Source organism: Monodelphis domestica, chromosome 2 (assembly GCF_027887165.1).
Source record: "Monodelphis domestica isolate mMonDom1 chromosome 2, mMonDom1.pri, whole genome shotgun sequence".
Taxonomy (NCBI): domain Eukaryota; kingdom Metazoa; phylum Chordata; class Mammalia; order Didelphimorphia; family Didelphidae; genus Monodelphis; species Monodelphis domestica.
The window spans coordinates 424,692,895-424,708,556 of NC_077228.1; the positions used below are offsets into that span (position 1 = coordinate 424,692,895).

The following is a 15,662-nucleotide window of genomic DNA, read 5'->3' on the forward strand; positions in this document are numbered from 1 at the left end:
GTAAACTACAATTATTGAGCACCTTGATGGTCTGAATCCCTTCAGGTCTGTGGTAAAGTTCTATTATTCTCTTCTTTTGCAGCCACCTCAGATCTTCTAACATTTCATTACTGAAGGATGATTCCACCAAAATACTTTTTTCAGAAACACTGATAAGCTCTTCAAGTCCTTTTTGTTGGTCTTCTACCTCTTTGCACTTTGGATGAACACAGATCTGCAATTGATCACTTGAATCTGCTGTCATTAAAGTAAACTTTCTTTCATGAAAACTTTCGATTAAAATCTCCTCAGCAAGAAGCTGGAGAGTTAGTTCACCTAAAAATGCTTTCCAAGAACTATCTATGTGAAAAGGGGAAATGACAACATTTAATTTGACTAATATGGAGGGCAAAATACAGGCAGTTTCCTCTTCATCTGTTAATGAACTCACTGACTTTGAACATCTTCTTTTGATCTTGGGAGTTACTTCTTCCTCTGGACTATCATCATCTAAAACAACGAAAGGAACAGATGAGGAACTTGGACCTGGGACAGGCTGATCATCATCATCAAGGATTAGGACTTCATTTTTTCGATCTTCATGCATATTCCACCGGAGTTGTTGCTGCTTTTCTTCATCTACCCTAACTGGAGGGGCACGCTTCCGCCGACTGCTCATTTTGAAGTTTTCTTAGATGAGCAACATAAAACCTAGAAAACAAATGTAATAGGTAAGAGTTGTCTTATATCATCAAAAAATTTAGATTATAAGTATTCTGTCAGATAAAAAATGTAATAAGAATTCAGTGTCTATACACATAACCAAATCTCTGTTGGAATACAGTGAGAGGACTTTTAATTTTTTTAAGTTAGAAATACTACTAGTAAATATGTAAATTATAACTGATATAGTAAATACTTTTTATGATTTCAATGTATTTTCATATAAATTTGGTGAGATGGGAGCCTTTACTTCCTTATTTAAAAGGTGAAGGATAGGTAAAGGTGTACTAGAATGGAAATAGTACTGAATATTATAAAGATATACTAATGTACTAAAAACCTAAAGATCAATCATAGTGGAGAATATCTGAGTGAAAATCAATAGGGGCAAAAGAAGAAGCAATATTGTTAACAGAGTGTAGCATAGATCACATGGACAGAATGAAGAAACTGATGATGAATTCAAGAAATAGATTAAAGGTTCACATGGTAGCATGATACTGAAGTTATGGGAGGCTTCAATTATGTGAATATCTCAGGGAGCTCTTTCTCCAAATAATTTTCCTTAATGATAATTTTGTCTTTTAAGAATCAGTAGAATTGCTAATCCAGACCTCATTTTCACCAGGAAGAAGAAATCTGTTGTTAACGTAGAACTGATAGGAATTTGATGGGAGAAATAAGCACTGAATCTTAAGAGTTTGTGATAGGAAAGAAGAAAGCAGAGTATGGTCTGATTGCTCTCCTAAGATCTAGGTATTATGTAATTAGAATTGGCTTCAATTCCCAGCATCCCACTTTCCTTCTTACGTTACATATTAACATAGAGAGAATATAAGTTTTGTGTGGCCCCGCCCCCCCTCTGTCTCTCTGTCTCTCTGTCTCTCTGTCTCTCTCTCTGTCTCTCTCTCTCTCTCTCTCTCTCTGTCTCTCTCTCTCTCTCTCTCTCTCTCTCTCTCTCTCTCTCTCTGTCTCTCTCTCTCTCTCTCTCTCTCTCTCTCTCTCTCTCTCTCTCTCTCTCTCTCCCCCCTGATCCCATTTTGTGGAGGTGAGATGAGTGGCAGGAGAATTTACTCACATGGTCTTAATTTTGTTAGATAATTAGGTTTGGAGTTATTGAACATTAATTGAAATCTTATAGCATATATGTATTTAAAAATTAGTTAGTAATCATGTGTTATTACTTAGAGCTAGGCACTGTGCTAAACAAAGCTAAAACAATTCCTGCCCTCAAGGAGCTTACTACTTTTAATGAGAGAGATGATGTATGTATATGTTTGTGAATATATACCTATCTATCTATCTATGATACTTGCATAAAAGATAAACACAATCTTAGAGGGAATGACATGAGTTGCTTGGGGTACTGAGAATGGCTTCTTGGAGCCCTGGACTTGAATCTTAAAGGAAGCAGGGGATCCTAAGAGGCAAAGGTGACCAGTAGTAGCATTATGGGGAAGGGACAGAGTGGGGCATAGTGCATGTAACATGGTATGTGAAGAACTGCAAGTATGCCAATATGTTTAGACCATATGGTATTTGGAAGTGAATAATATGCATAATATTAAATGGTTAAAGGGAAAATAGGAACCTGCAGCTTAAAATTCTATGACATCCATTAAGGAGTAGAGCCAAGATGGTGGAGAGGTATATGGACTTTGCTGATCTCCTCCCAAATTACCTTCCAAACAACTTAAATATAATGCCTCAAAATGAATTCAGGAACATTAGAATCCACAAAAGGCCAGGGTGAGACAATTTTTTGGCCAAAGATAACTTAAAAGGAAAATTAAAATTAAAGAGAAATTAAAATAAAATGTAACAATAAATAATATTATTTTTGAATTAAATTATTTAATTAATTTATAAAAATAATAAAAAGTTAAATTAAATATAAATTAAAAGATCAGCTTGAAAAGTCTACCTCACAATGACAGTATGCATGGGAGAGTAGGAAGTGGAGCACAGACCAGTGTGCCATGGCAAATACTACCTCTGCAAGCCCCAGCAGTCTTTCAGGGTACCTGAATCAATAGCAAGGCTTCTAAAGCTCTCAACTTAGGCAGTAAAGGGATTGAACAACTGGTCAGAAGTAAATTATAGGAGTAACTTTACAGGCTCTGGGTGCACAACTGTTGCATTGCTAATAGACAGATCCTGGTTGCAGTCCAGGGTCAAAGTCCCAAAAGGAGGAGGAGCACTTGTAAATACTAGTGCTTGTGGCTATAGAGGAACAGGTGACTCTGGCCACAGTTCTAAGGCAGAAAATAGACCAGAGCACAGACTGGTAAAATATTAAACACATCTCTCCCTAGTTTATATCACCTTGGAAGAATTGAATGTTTATAGATCCATGGAGCTAGCTCTGAAGCTCTCTGAGAAGCTATGAAGAACCTGAAGCAATTATTTATAGTTAAAATACAAGAAAAAGTCTAGAAAATGAACAACAAAAAAATAAACTTAACTTGGAAAGCTATTTTTGGTGAGAGGGAGGATTAAAATACAAATACAGACGACAACAAAGTTAATATTGCTGCATCTAAAGGCACCAAGAAAAATATGAATTGGTCTCAAGTTCAAAATAGAGGCACTCAAAAAGGATTTTTGAAACTCAAATAAGAGAGGTAGAAAAAAAATTAGGAAAAGAAATGAGAGTGATATAAGAAAATAATGAAAAAAGAGTTGACAACTTGGTAAAGGAAGCACAAAAAATACTGAAATAATCCCTTAATAAGCAGAATAGACCAAGTGATAAAGAGGCAAAAAAAAATCCATTAAAAAGAAAAACGCCTTTAAAAGCAGAATTGGCCAAATGGAAAATGATATGCAAAAGTTCATTGAAGAGAAGAACTCCTTAAAGGGCTGAATTGGCCAAATGGAAAAAGTACAAAAATTCATTGAGGAAAAGAACTTCCTAAAAAGTAGAATAAGACAAATGGAAAAGGAAGTACAAAAGCTAATTGAGGAAAATAATTTCATTAAAAACTAGAACTAGACAAGTGAAAACTAATCACTACATGTGATATCAAGAAGCAATCAAAAGAATGAAAAAAAAAAGAAGAAAATGTGAAACATCTCACTAGAAAAACAACTGAACTGGAAAACATATTTAGGAAAGACAATCTTAAGAATTATTAGACTATCTGAAAGCTATGATCAAAGAGAGAACTTAAACATCAAGTTTCAGGAAATTATCAAAGAAAACTACCCCAATATTCTAGAACTGGAAGATAAAATAGAAATTGAAAGAATCCACTGATCACTCCTGAAAGGGATCCAAAAGGAAAACTTCCAGGAATATTAAAGGCAAATACCAGAACTCCCAGGTCAGGAACAAAATTTTGTAGGCAATCAAAAAGAAACAATTCAAATAGTTGTGCAGCTACAGTCAGAATAACACAAGACTTATTAGCAGCTTCTACATTAAATGATGAGGACCTGGAATATGATATTCCAGAAGGCAAAGGAACTAAGATTTCAATAAAGAATTACCTACCCAGCAAAATTAATCATAATCCTTCAGGGTTAAAAAAAAATAGGCTATCAATGAAATAGAGAACTTTTAAACATTACTGATGAAAAGATCAAAGCTGAAGAGAAAATGTGACTCTCAAAATCAGGCTCAAGAGAAGTATATAAAGGTTTTAAACTAGAAAAAGAAACCAAAAGACATTAAATAAAATGAAACTGTTTACATCCGTACATGGGAAGATGATTCTTGTAACTCTTAACTTATCTTTATTAGATCAGTAAGAGGGAGTATACATAGACAGAATATAAAGGAGAGAGTTGAATATAATGAGATGAAAGCTTAACAAAAAAAGGTGGGGTGAGAAAAGAGGAATGTATTGGGAGAAATGGAATGGAGTAAATTATCTCACATGAAAGAACTTTTAGAGTGGAGGAGAAGGACACTTGAACCTTATTCTCATCAGAATTGGCTCAAAGAAGAAAAAATATGCATAGTCAATTGGGTGTAGAAATCTATTTTACCCCAGAGTAAAATAGGAAGGGAAGGGCTTAGGGGAAATGATAGAAAAGAGGGCAAATCAGAACATGTGGTGGTCAGAAGCAAACCACTTTTGAAGACGACAGAATGAAAAGAAAAAGAAAAGGATAAGTGGGGAATGGTGTTAGAATAAGAATTTAAGTAGCTAATTAATTTAATATCAACAGCAGGGAAAAGGATATAGAGTCATACACAATTATATTATAGAGAAATTAATCAAATGTATAATAATATGACATTCCCTCATTGATAAATGGTCAAAGGAAATAAACAGGCAGTACTCAGACTAAGTATTTATAGCTATTTATAGTCATATGAAAAAATGTTCTAAATCTCTATTAATTAGAGAAATGCAAATAAAAACAACTCTTAGGTACTACCCCACACTTATCAGATTGGATATTATGACAGAAATGGAAAATGACAAAACATGGAAGGAATTTGCGAAAACTCAGACATGAATGCATTCAATTATTCTAAAGAGCAATTTGGACCTATGCTCAAAGGGTTATAGTAGGTTTTTATCTCAAAGAGATTTTTTTTTTAAAAAAGGAAAAGGACCTATATATATATATATACACAAAAATATTTAAAGCAGCTCACTTTGTGGGGGCAAAGAATTGGAAAGTGAGAATATATCCATCAATTGGGGAATGGATCCGTAAGTTTTAGTATATGACTATAATATACTATTGTGCTATAAGAAATGATAATCAGAAAAAGATTTATACAAGAACTGGAAAGATTTATACAAGAACTGATGCACAGTAAAGTTAACAGAACCAGGAGAACATTGTATAGAGTGACAGCAATATTGTATAATGAACAACTGTGTATAACATAGCTATTCTCATTAATGCAATCATCCAAAATAATCCCAAAGGACTCATAAAAAATGTCATCTTCTTCCAGAGAAAGAACTGAGGGAATATGAATCCAGACCAAAACAAACTTTTTTCACTTTCCTAATTTCTTTTTAGCTTCCTTGCATAAAAGGATTAATATGGGAAAATGTTTTATACGATTACACATATAAAATCTATATTAGATTGTTTACCACCTCAATTGGGGGGAGAAGAGAAAGGAAAGAATTCTAGAATCAAAAATTTTAAAAGGCAAATGTCGAAAACTGTTTTTTACATGTAAGTGTGGGAGAAAATAAAATATCAAAATACACTTTTTTTAAAATTCTAAAAAAAAAAAAGGAAAAAATTCGATGCTCTCATATTCTGGCCAAACTTCTTACATGTTATTTCCCATATATACTACACTCTAGGTCCAAGGCTCAGATAAGATTTCTAGCAACTCTGCCAATGATTCAAGGCTAGGAGGAATCAATATAATAAATGAGAGTAAATGTTTAAAAGAAAAAGAAATTTTAAAAGATCTTAGGCTAAAACTGCACCAAATCTAAAAGAATGAAATATAACACCGAAAAATGTAATAGCTAATATTTAGATTTCTAAAATCTACTTAACAAATATAAGATGAGGAAAATGTGGCTAGATCAGTCATTTTTTAAAAAAGGACCTCAATGAGTTTGTATTGACAATCAAAAAAAGCTAATGCTTTTTGCAGGGAGCATTAAGAAAGGCATGGTAGGGACTTCCAATAAAAATAAAAGCCTACAGCTACACAATCATTTCAGAAACAATGTATTTATTATTAGACTCTCCCCCCCCCAACATAATCCTCCATGGGTCACATCTCTAATGAACTATACTGGCCTTTCATGCGCCTTAAAGTCTGAAATTTATAGTACTATAGTACTACAACAGCTATATGACATTGCAAATAAATCATTTAACTCTGAACATACATCTCCTCATCTGTAAAATGAGGGTTAATAATAACACCTACCCGTATTAATGATCACATAATATACCAATCACAGAATTGTTGTGAGGATCAAATGATCTCACATATGTAAAGCAATTTGCAATCTTAAAGCATTCCCTTATATAAACTATTATTAACTGATTCAAAGCAAAGAATCTGAAATAGAAAGAAATAACATGACAATAATGTAGGAGAAAATATCATTGAAAGACAACAGAATACAAAAATGAAAATGGAATGAACAATAAATGAAATGGACTACAGCATAATCTACTTAACCAAGCCTGCCCTCAAAAATGAACTTAAAAGAGAACTGCAGAGAGGAATATGGAATGTTACTAAACTGATTTTTCTCTATTTCTTTAAAATTTTTTTTTTTGTTATAAGAAGTAGTTCACTGCCTAGGGGAATGAAGAAAAAAGAAAAAAGAGATTAACATGATAGAAAAGTAGCAATAAAGAAAAAATGTATAAAGTTTTTAAACATCACAACTTTGATCAATGCAGACTGAAGGAGTAATAGTAAACCATACCCTACCTCCTTCTCAGGTAAGCTGTGCTGAACCACAATTGTCACTGTCAATTTACTGATTTGTTTTACTTAATTATATTTTAAAATTAAATTGAATTAAATCTTTATTATGAACTTTTAAACAAACACTTTACTATACAAAGAACAAAAAGAGGACTGAAATAATTCCTAAATAACATACCATTTGATTTTTAAGTGTGTACACACACACACACAAGGTATAAATCTAATAAAATTATAGTTTAAAAAATTGCTTTATTTTAGTCCTCCAGCATATTTTCTTCTGTGCTTTTGGAACAAAAATGCTTTATTAACACTCACTTTGTTTTGCAAACCTATCTCTCTACCCATCAATGTATCTTTTATCACAAAACCCTTGAAACAAATAACTATAGTCCAGAAAAAGAAATCAAGATGTTGAGAAATCATTAACACAGATTGTCCAGGCCTCATTTTCTTCTCTTCCCTATCTTGACTTTTTCTTTAGTGAAGTACTTCAACATTACACTCATATCCATTGCTCCCTAGTCCTAGCTATTACTTGCCTTGACAAACTCCAGCCATGAATTACTAGTATCTTCTGCCTCCTTCAATCCTACTAATTGTATGGTCAAATAGAGTGAAAGACGACATAATTTTCCTGAGTAGTTTCAACACAAATTTATATTCTCTAGTCTTAACTAGTCTCATAGCATCAAGGCATCCTACTCTTCCATAACTAATGCTCCCACTTAGATCTGCAAGTGTTTCAAAAATTTATTTCAATAAAACTTCTCACCCCTCCCCACTCAGAAGACAGTTAACTCATCTATCACCCTCTAAATTGGGTCCATTTCACTGTGATCTCCTTTCTTATCTCAAAAATCTCCCTCACCATCTTCTCTACTTATTGCAATCTCTGAAGAGGTAGCTGTGTCTGCTTGTAGGACCCTCATTCCTTAGGAGAATTACTTTGGAAGCTGAGTAAAGAACTGATTGGAATAGAAAGAGATGAGAACAGCCTCCTGTCAGTTTCAGAAAACTGCTCCCATTCTCATACTCTCATTTATTTTTTTTATCTTCCCCTGTCTTATAGTTCCTTCCTTAATACCTACAAAAATGCTTAAGTTTCCGTCATCCTTAAAAAACCTCTCTAGATTCTAGCTACTATTTCCACTAGCTGTATCTTGTCCTGGGAAAGTTCTGCTAATTTCTAAAGAGCTTTATATTTATATCTCCTAATTATTGAATTAGCAACTTAAATTTAGGTTTTTAATCACTGGTAAATAGCTTTTAAATAAACATCTTCAATTTCACTACTGAAATGCCATAAAGCTTCAAATTCCACTCAATATAGCAAATTTAATTTTCATGCATTGGTTTTCAAATGCTATTTAATGGAATGCATTCTATTTTTTCAAGTAATGGTAATTAATATCCATAGTGGGCAGTGGCTACCCGTTTCACACTATAAAGGACCATTAATTTCAAAATGGAAAGGTCCTAAAGGGACATCTAGTCTAATTCAGCTTGATCCTACTTTGCTAAACATCTTAGTCATGTAAACTAAGGGCTACCATTTTCTCTCTCTTTCCTTGGTTTATAAACCCTCTGCAATCTGGCTTCAGACTTTATAACTCAAAAGAAAACTGCTTTCTCTAAAGTTATCAATAATCTATTAATCTCCAAATCTGATAGCCTTTTCTTAGTCTTACTCTTTGATCACTCTATAGCTTTTCAAACTGTTGATCACTCTCTCTTGGATACCTTTCCCTCTCTAGACTTTCATGATATTGTTCAACTCTGGTGCTTTCCTCCTACATATATCTGACTGCTCCTTTTCAGTCTCTTTTGCTGGATCTTCATCTAGGGTCTTTTGTGAGGCTCTATCTGGGCTTTCTCTCCTTTTCTTCTACACTATATTACTACTGGTAATCTCATCTGCTCCCACAGGTTCAATTATAATCTATGAAGATTATTCCCAGGTTCTAGATATCCAGTCTTAATTTCTTTCCTAAATTTGAGTCCTATATCACCAACTAAATCTTGGGACATCTTAAATTGGCTATCCTGTAGCATAGAAAACTCAACAGGCCCCCAACAGCATTTGTTTACTACCATCCTTCTAATCACTGAGGTTTTCAATCTCAGTGCTATCCCTTGACTCTTCTTACTGTCTCAAGTCTCTTTCTATTCCAATCTATTCCCTATTCAGCTCCCAAAGTAATTCTCCTAATGTAAGAGTTCTGCCCCTAATTCAAAAAACTCCAGGAGATTCATATTGCCATTAAGGAAATATTTTTTGGTACATAAAAGTCTTAATAACATGGTCTTTTCAAACATTTCTCTCCCTCTACACACTCTACAATCCAACCACATTAGTCCACTTCTTATCTCCACACCTTTGCATTGGTTGTCTCCCATATCAAGACTGCAAGCTCTCATCACCTATATCTCTAAGAATTTCTGGCTTTAAGACTGATTCAGATAAGGATTGACCTTCCCAGGAAAGCTTTTCCAGATGTAGCTAGAGTCAGCAAACTCAAAGGCTTGTGACTGGAGCGTCTTGCCCATGTAATGGATCCTTTGCAGCTCCAGTGACTCTACCAAAACCCCATTCCATTCCAAACTCTGCAAGACCATATACAGATTCTGACTTGCTGAAAGAGAAGAGAAATCCATAGGGCCCTGCACATTTTAACTAGAAGGTAAAGTCTGAGAGGAGAACTATCCTGACTTCAAGAAGCTTACAGTCTATTGGACCAGGGAGGGAACATAATATATTCATATGTACATATATCACTACATATTGCCCCCCCCAAAAAATCCCAGTACTTCAGACTACAAGATGTACAGTAATTAAATTTAACCATCTCGACAACAAATTCTTCAAGCAATCAGGAAAAAGATCTTCAACAATAAATAGTTTTACTTTAAATCAGAGAAAGGGATAAAAATGAAATGGTTACCAAAAACAAGGTAATTTAAACTGCAACCCCAAATTACATACCATTTGGATGTCGGCTTTTATCTACATATTATTATTACATTATTAGTGAAAAACTATAGACATGCAACAAAAAAAGGAACTGAAACATTCTTTCAGAAAATGTAAATTATCTTTGACTCTCCTTCCCCTGGTCTCCATATTCAAACAGTTACCAAGTAAGGTAAAAATCTTACTCTCTTTCCCCCTATAATATATTGGACAAATGGCTATGCAATCATTGCTTGAAGTATACCAATGAGAAGGAACCCATTACTATTATGGCTGTTATTCCTCTTCTGAGTAGTTCTAATTATTAGAAAATGTTTCCCTTATATAGAGTTGATATTTGCATCTTTGCAAATTAGTTCTTGTTCATATTTCTGCTTTTTTAGGTCAAACTGAATAAGTTTAATCCTACTTCCACGTGACAATCATTCAAAAATGTGAAGATATTCATCCACCCTCACCTCCAACCCCTATCAGGTTTAAATATTACTAGTTTCTTCATCATACAGAAAAAAAAAAACAGCTAAGAGTAACAAAGTCATTTGCAGCATTCATTGATATATCATCAACTTTTTTTTCCTCAATATAAGAATTATCAATGTTCCAAAGCATACACACAATCTTAATATAGACCACAGATTATCCTTTTTGGGGACCTGTATGAAAACATTACCCCATAGCGGCTCTTCCAAACTTTTTCATCTCTCCTTCAGTTCCTCATGGCATTCCCTTACCCCACCTTCTCAGCAAAGAACCTAATCTTATACTTCATTGGAAAAATTGATAGCATTTGATAAAAAGCCTCTCTTCTTTGCTTCTTCATCTCAAATCACTGACATTTTACCCTCATCGCCTTTGTCACTTTTAGTCTATACAAAATGGCCCTTATTCTTGCCAAAACAAACCCCTTCACAAATTGTCTCCAGCAGATGGCTCCCTCTATCATTCCCACTTCAATTTCACTCAATCTACAGACTGCTTCCCTGCTACTTAAAACCAAAAATGTTCTCACTTGATCCTATTATACCTACAAGCATTCATTTCATCTTCATTTTGGGGCAAAATCCTTTGAGGTATCTACTTTATCTCCTCTCATTCTCTTTTAATTCAACTGCAATTTAGTTTTCAACCTCATTATACACTTATCAAAAAAATAACCTTCCTAGAGGGCAGCTGGGTGCTTCAGTGAATTGAGAGCCAAGCCTAGAGACCAGAGGTTCTAGGTTCAAATCTGGCCTCACACACTTCCTAGCTGTGTGATCCTGGGCAAGTCATTTTATCCGACATTGCCTAGCCCTTACCACTCTTCTGTCTTGGAATCAATATACATTATTGATTCTAAGAAGGAAATAACCTTTCTAAAATGCAGGTCTGACCTAATAAATTCCAATGGCTTCCTCTTATTGTCCTCTCTCATCCTGACTTTCCTCTCTTCTATATGCAATAAGATATAGCTGACACTGTCTTCCTTGCTTTCCCTTGCACATGACATTCCATGTTCTAATATCTTACCTTATTTAAAAGAACTCTATTAAACCTTAAAATGTGACATAAACATTAGCTATTAATTATTAGTGGTTAGGAAAAGCAAAGACTCAGTAATCAGTCATACCACTTTTCCCATTTTTTAAACCATTAACAGGTCAATTAAGTTGACTCTTTACTCATGCATTCTCTTGTTAATTTACCCTGTTGATTTTATCCATGATGTAGTTCTTAAAATTAAACATTCTTTATGAGCTGAACTGAGGTTTTTGATGGACAAGGCAATTATCTGGAAGTATCTACCTTAGAAAAGTTTCAAGCTAGAACCTTGGGGTTTTAACTAAATATCTCTTGAGAAGATCCCAAATTATTTTCCAAGGAAAATACTGACTCTACAAATAGCCAGCCTTACTATGTCTTGCTCTTGCTAAAGTTTTTTATCCAGCAAAACGTGAAGTTCTTGAACTTTAGTAACAGAATGATAATCTCATCATCTTCATACACAGAATCTAAAGCATATGTCATATAGGCATGTTAGAAGAATCAGAATTTATGATTTGGAGGGACAGTAGTAATTATCTAATTTAATACCTTTATCAAAATGACTGCAATCTAGCACCTACCAGAGGTTGCATATCTGAAAATATTGAGAGTTAATGAATCAACTATCTGCCCATTCTTATAGATTCTCCAAATTATGTGTATTAAAAGCAAGTCATTAGAATGTAAGTAATCTGGAGCTCTCTCCTTTGGTCCCTCCTCCCACTTCAAAATGCCTTCATCAAGGTACAATCTATTCTCAAGAATTATTCATTTGGCTAGCATTTCAATATATTAAGCATTAAGTTCCAGCTTGAGTTGAATTTTTTTGTTTATCTGCAAACATGTTTTCTTTTGTCAGTAAAGAAAAAACTATGTAATACAATGTCTTTTTAACTTAACAGCCAAGAAACTCTAGAGTCAAATTGAGAGCTCCATTGTTAACTGCTTAACTTGGGCATTCATGTTCTATGTTCTTTTCTATTCCTAACTGTTCTATTGACATCCTATTTAAAATGAAAACCAACTCAAATGCTTTTGGAAGAGAGCAGTATTGAAATCTTAAATAAATGAAAAGATTTAATCAGTTGTCAAGTTTTCAGAGGTGAATTTTATTTAGTTTAAATCCATAGCCAAAGCCATTATCTTCCCTTTTAAATGAACTACTCTGTTTACTTAAGACTAAGTTTTCTTGTCCCTCTCAAAATTGGAGAAATGGAAACTGTCAAGTTCAAGTCCTCACAATAGACAATTTCATTAGCCACTGAAATGATACAATACCTACTGGTGCAATATCCAAAAAAGTGAACTGTCTCAACAGGAATTGACTCTGTAAAGTCTTCATCCTCACAGTGATGGCAAGATGAATTTTTTTACTCCCCAGAAGCTGACCAAATTCTTACTCAATCCCAGGGGTATGAATAAAAACTAAGTATATGGTTTGGTGTAGATAGAAAAAAGAGAGAGAAGGTTACAATTCAGATTTGTAGAAAGTTTTGACTGAACAATATGTCTCTAGTCCATATGTTTAACTTGGGTTCATTTACAGAAGCTTTCAGAGCCTCAGGTCAAACCATATCATGAATTCTATCACTTGAAAGCAGAGCTGAATTATGAAGTCAATTCTACAACTGCTCCAGGAGGTGTATTGTGCTTTTTAGATACTTCTGACTAAATATAAATCCAGGATAGAAAGAACAAATCTATACCATCTGTTTTAGATTAGATAACTAATTACATTTTATACTTTTGTGACACTGAAATGTGTCTCAAAATATATAAAAAAAGATTAGATTTCCAAATAATTATATTTTAACTAGTCAGTCTTAAAAGAATATATTGTCATATATATGTATATAATATACACACACATATATATATATGCCATTCAAACTTAGAAAAATCAAACTATGGTGAAGTCTGAATCCAGGCCTCAGGCCAGAAAAAACATCAAATTTTCTTTGAAATTAATGTAAATCGTCAGCCCTGTTAACAATTTTATGACTGAACTTTAACAGCATCCATAGAAAAGACAGAATTACTGAATAAACTAAATATAGTTCCTAACTCTGATACTGACTGTTTAATCTCAAATTATTTCAACCTTTCTGGGTCTCCATTTATACACTAGTTAAAAAATGCATATGTATTAAATTTTGCTCTACTTTTCAGGAATGTGGGGAAAATTAAATGAGAAAAAAGTCCTTTGAGATTTTTCCCAGAGAAAAGGTATTATATGGAAGTTTTCACTCTTTGTACATAGCAGAATACTCTGGAGTTGTCTAATCCCCACCAAGGTAGGCTAACATTATCCACTATAATTTGAGAGATGACAGTGTAAGCAGTGTGTTTTATTTCTACTATACAGAATAGAATGTAGGAAAATATACAAATAGACACACTGAAAAACTTCTCACATTTAGAAATTACTATAGTCTAAAAGTAAATGTTAGCCATTACTTTAAGACAAAATACTTGTTAATCATTTTTTGAAATCACTTTTGAAGCACAGTGCTGAACATTTTGTAATTCTTGGAATAGACTTGACAAACACCATATTTCAGTTACTAGTATTACAGTAGATTAACTGGGGAAAGTTATCTAGCACCTACAATTTGGGATTTGCAAGAACATCTGAAAATCTGATCTTTAATGCGGTTTCTGAAACAACCATCAATTTTAAATAATACTATACCACTTCCACCTTTGTCATTTCTACTCTTCCACTGGCTGTAACCAAAGTTAACTATACTGATAATGAAAAGTTTTTATTATGATCAGCAGTAATGTCCCATTAGTTTCATCATTCTATGTTGGTGCTTCTAACACCTCTAGTGAAAGTCATAAAACAAGTCAATCATCACTTACAGAAGAAAAAAAAAAGTCTAACCAAATCTAATATTTCCATTTTGCTAAACACAGTAAGTGCTTTCCGTAGGTAGGGGGGGTCACAACTCTGATACGAAATATATCCTTTAACTATAACATTTCAAACTAACCATCAGGTAAATAATGCAGGACTGAGGGAGGAGGGAAGCATTACTTTTTCCTTTTCAATAAATCAATCGACTCCAAAGGAGTATACTTAAAAAGTGCAATATTCCAAAAGTTCAGATAAGTTTAGTTTGACACCGAAGACTGTTTCCAGATAGAAAAGGCTATCTGGGGCCCAAGTCTCTCTTTTATCTAGGGCAGTGAATAATTGCTCATTTGGCTGTCAAACTCCAGCCCAGACTAAGCAGCAGTATTTTCCTAAAGGTAATAGAGACTTACAGTTCCCAAAGGAATCGCAATAAACGCCAAGGCTATTTGACAACAATTAATCTCCCACAACCGCTTCAATGCTTTTTAAAGCCCCAGTATCACCCTCCCCCCCTCCCATGGTGCTTTAAAAACAAAAGCAAAACAAAAGCGCCCCCCAACCCCAGTCCCGGATCTCCCAGAAAAGCTCAGTAGGTAGTTCCTCTCACAAATCCAACCTAAGCCAAATGAAAGAAGGTGTGAGGGGTTAAAAGGGTTAGGCAGTGCGGTGATGGACACCGAGGGCAGAGGCAGGGATGCAGGACGCCAGCCTCCCCATCCCCCCATCCCCCGCGCCCTCGCGGCCGCTCCGGGAACCAGCAGTCCCCGCCGTTCTCGGTCCGAGAAAGATGCCTCGCCTTCCCCTGGACCCCCCAGCCGCCATCACCAGGTAACCTACCTAAAAGTGTCAGCGGCGCCGCGCTGCTCTCCTCTCCCAGGGTCCCCGGCCGCTCTGGGCCGCTCCTAGCACCGGGGCTGCGGGGAGGAGCGGGTGGATCTGACGATCTCTGAGCCCTCCGGGCTAGGTTGTCGCTTGTCGGGGCCGCTGGGCTCGCGCCCCACGGAATTCCGCGGGGCGCGCGGGGTCCGGAGGTCGGGGAGAACGTGCGCGTCAGGGAGGACCTGCGGCGGCTCCACCTTCCATTACTCGGACCGCCTACTTTTCTTTATCCCGCCCCCTCTTGGCTTCTTCTTGGTCTTCTGCGCAAGTGCGAGACGAGGAGGTAGAGGTAAAGGGGCGGAAGAAGAGTGCTAGTCTCGCGAGATAACGTCATTGAAGGA

General features: G+C 35.2%; 1 protein-coding gene across 1 annotated transcript in view; it reads right to left on the reverse strand.

The window, feature by feature from the left end:
- The window catches only part of SHPRH (SNF2 histone linker PHD RING helicase), a 122,740-nt gene extending 107,323 nt beyond the window's left edge, over nucleotides 1-15,417 (reverse strand). Inside the window, exons 1-2 of the mRNA XM_001370655.4 lie at nucleotides 15,280-15,417; nucleotides 23-690 (exon numbers count right to left, since the gene is read on the reverse strand). Coding sequence (XP_001370692.2) covers nucleotides 23-658 — 636 coding nt within the window. The 5' untranslated portion in view covers nucleotides 659-690; nucleotides 15,280-15,417. The remainder of the gene's footprint in view (nucleotides 1-22; nucleotides 691-15,279) is intronic.
- Nucleotides 15,418-15,662: the final 245 nt, after the last annotated feature.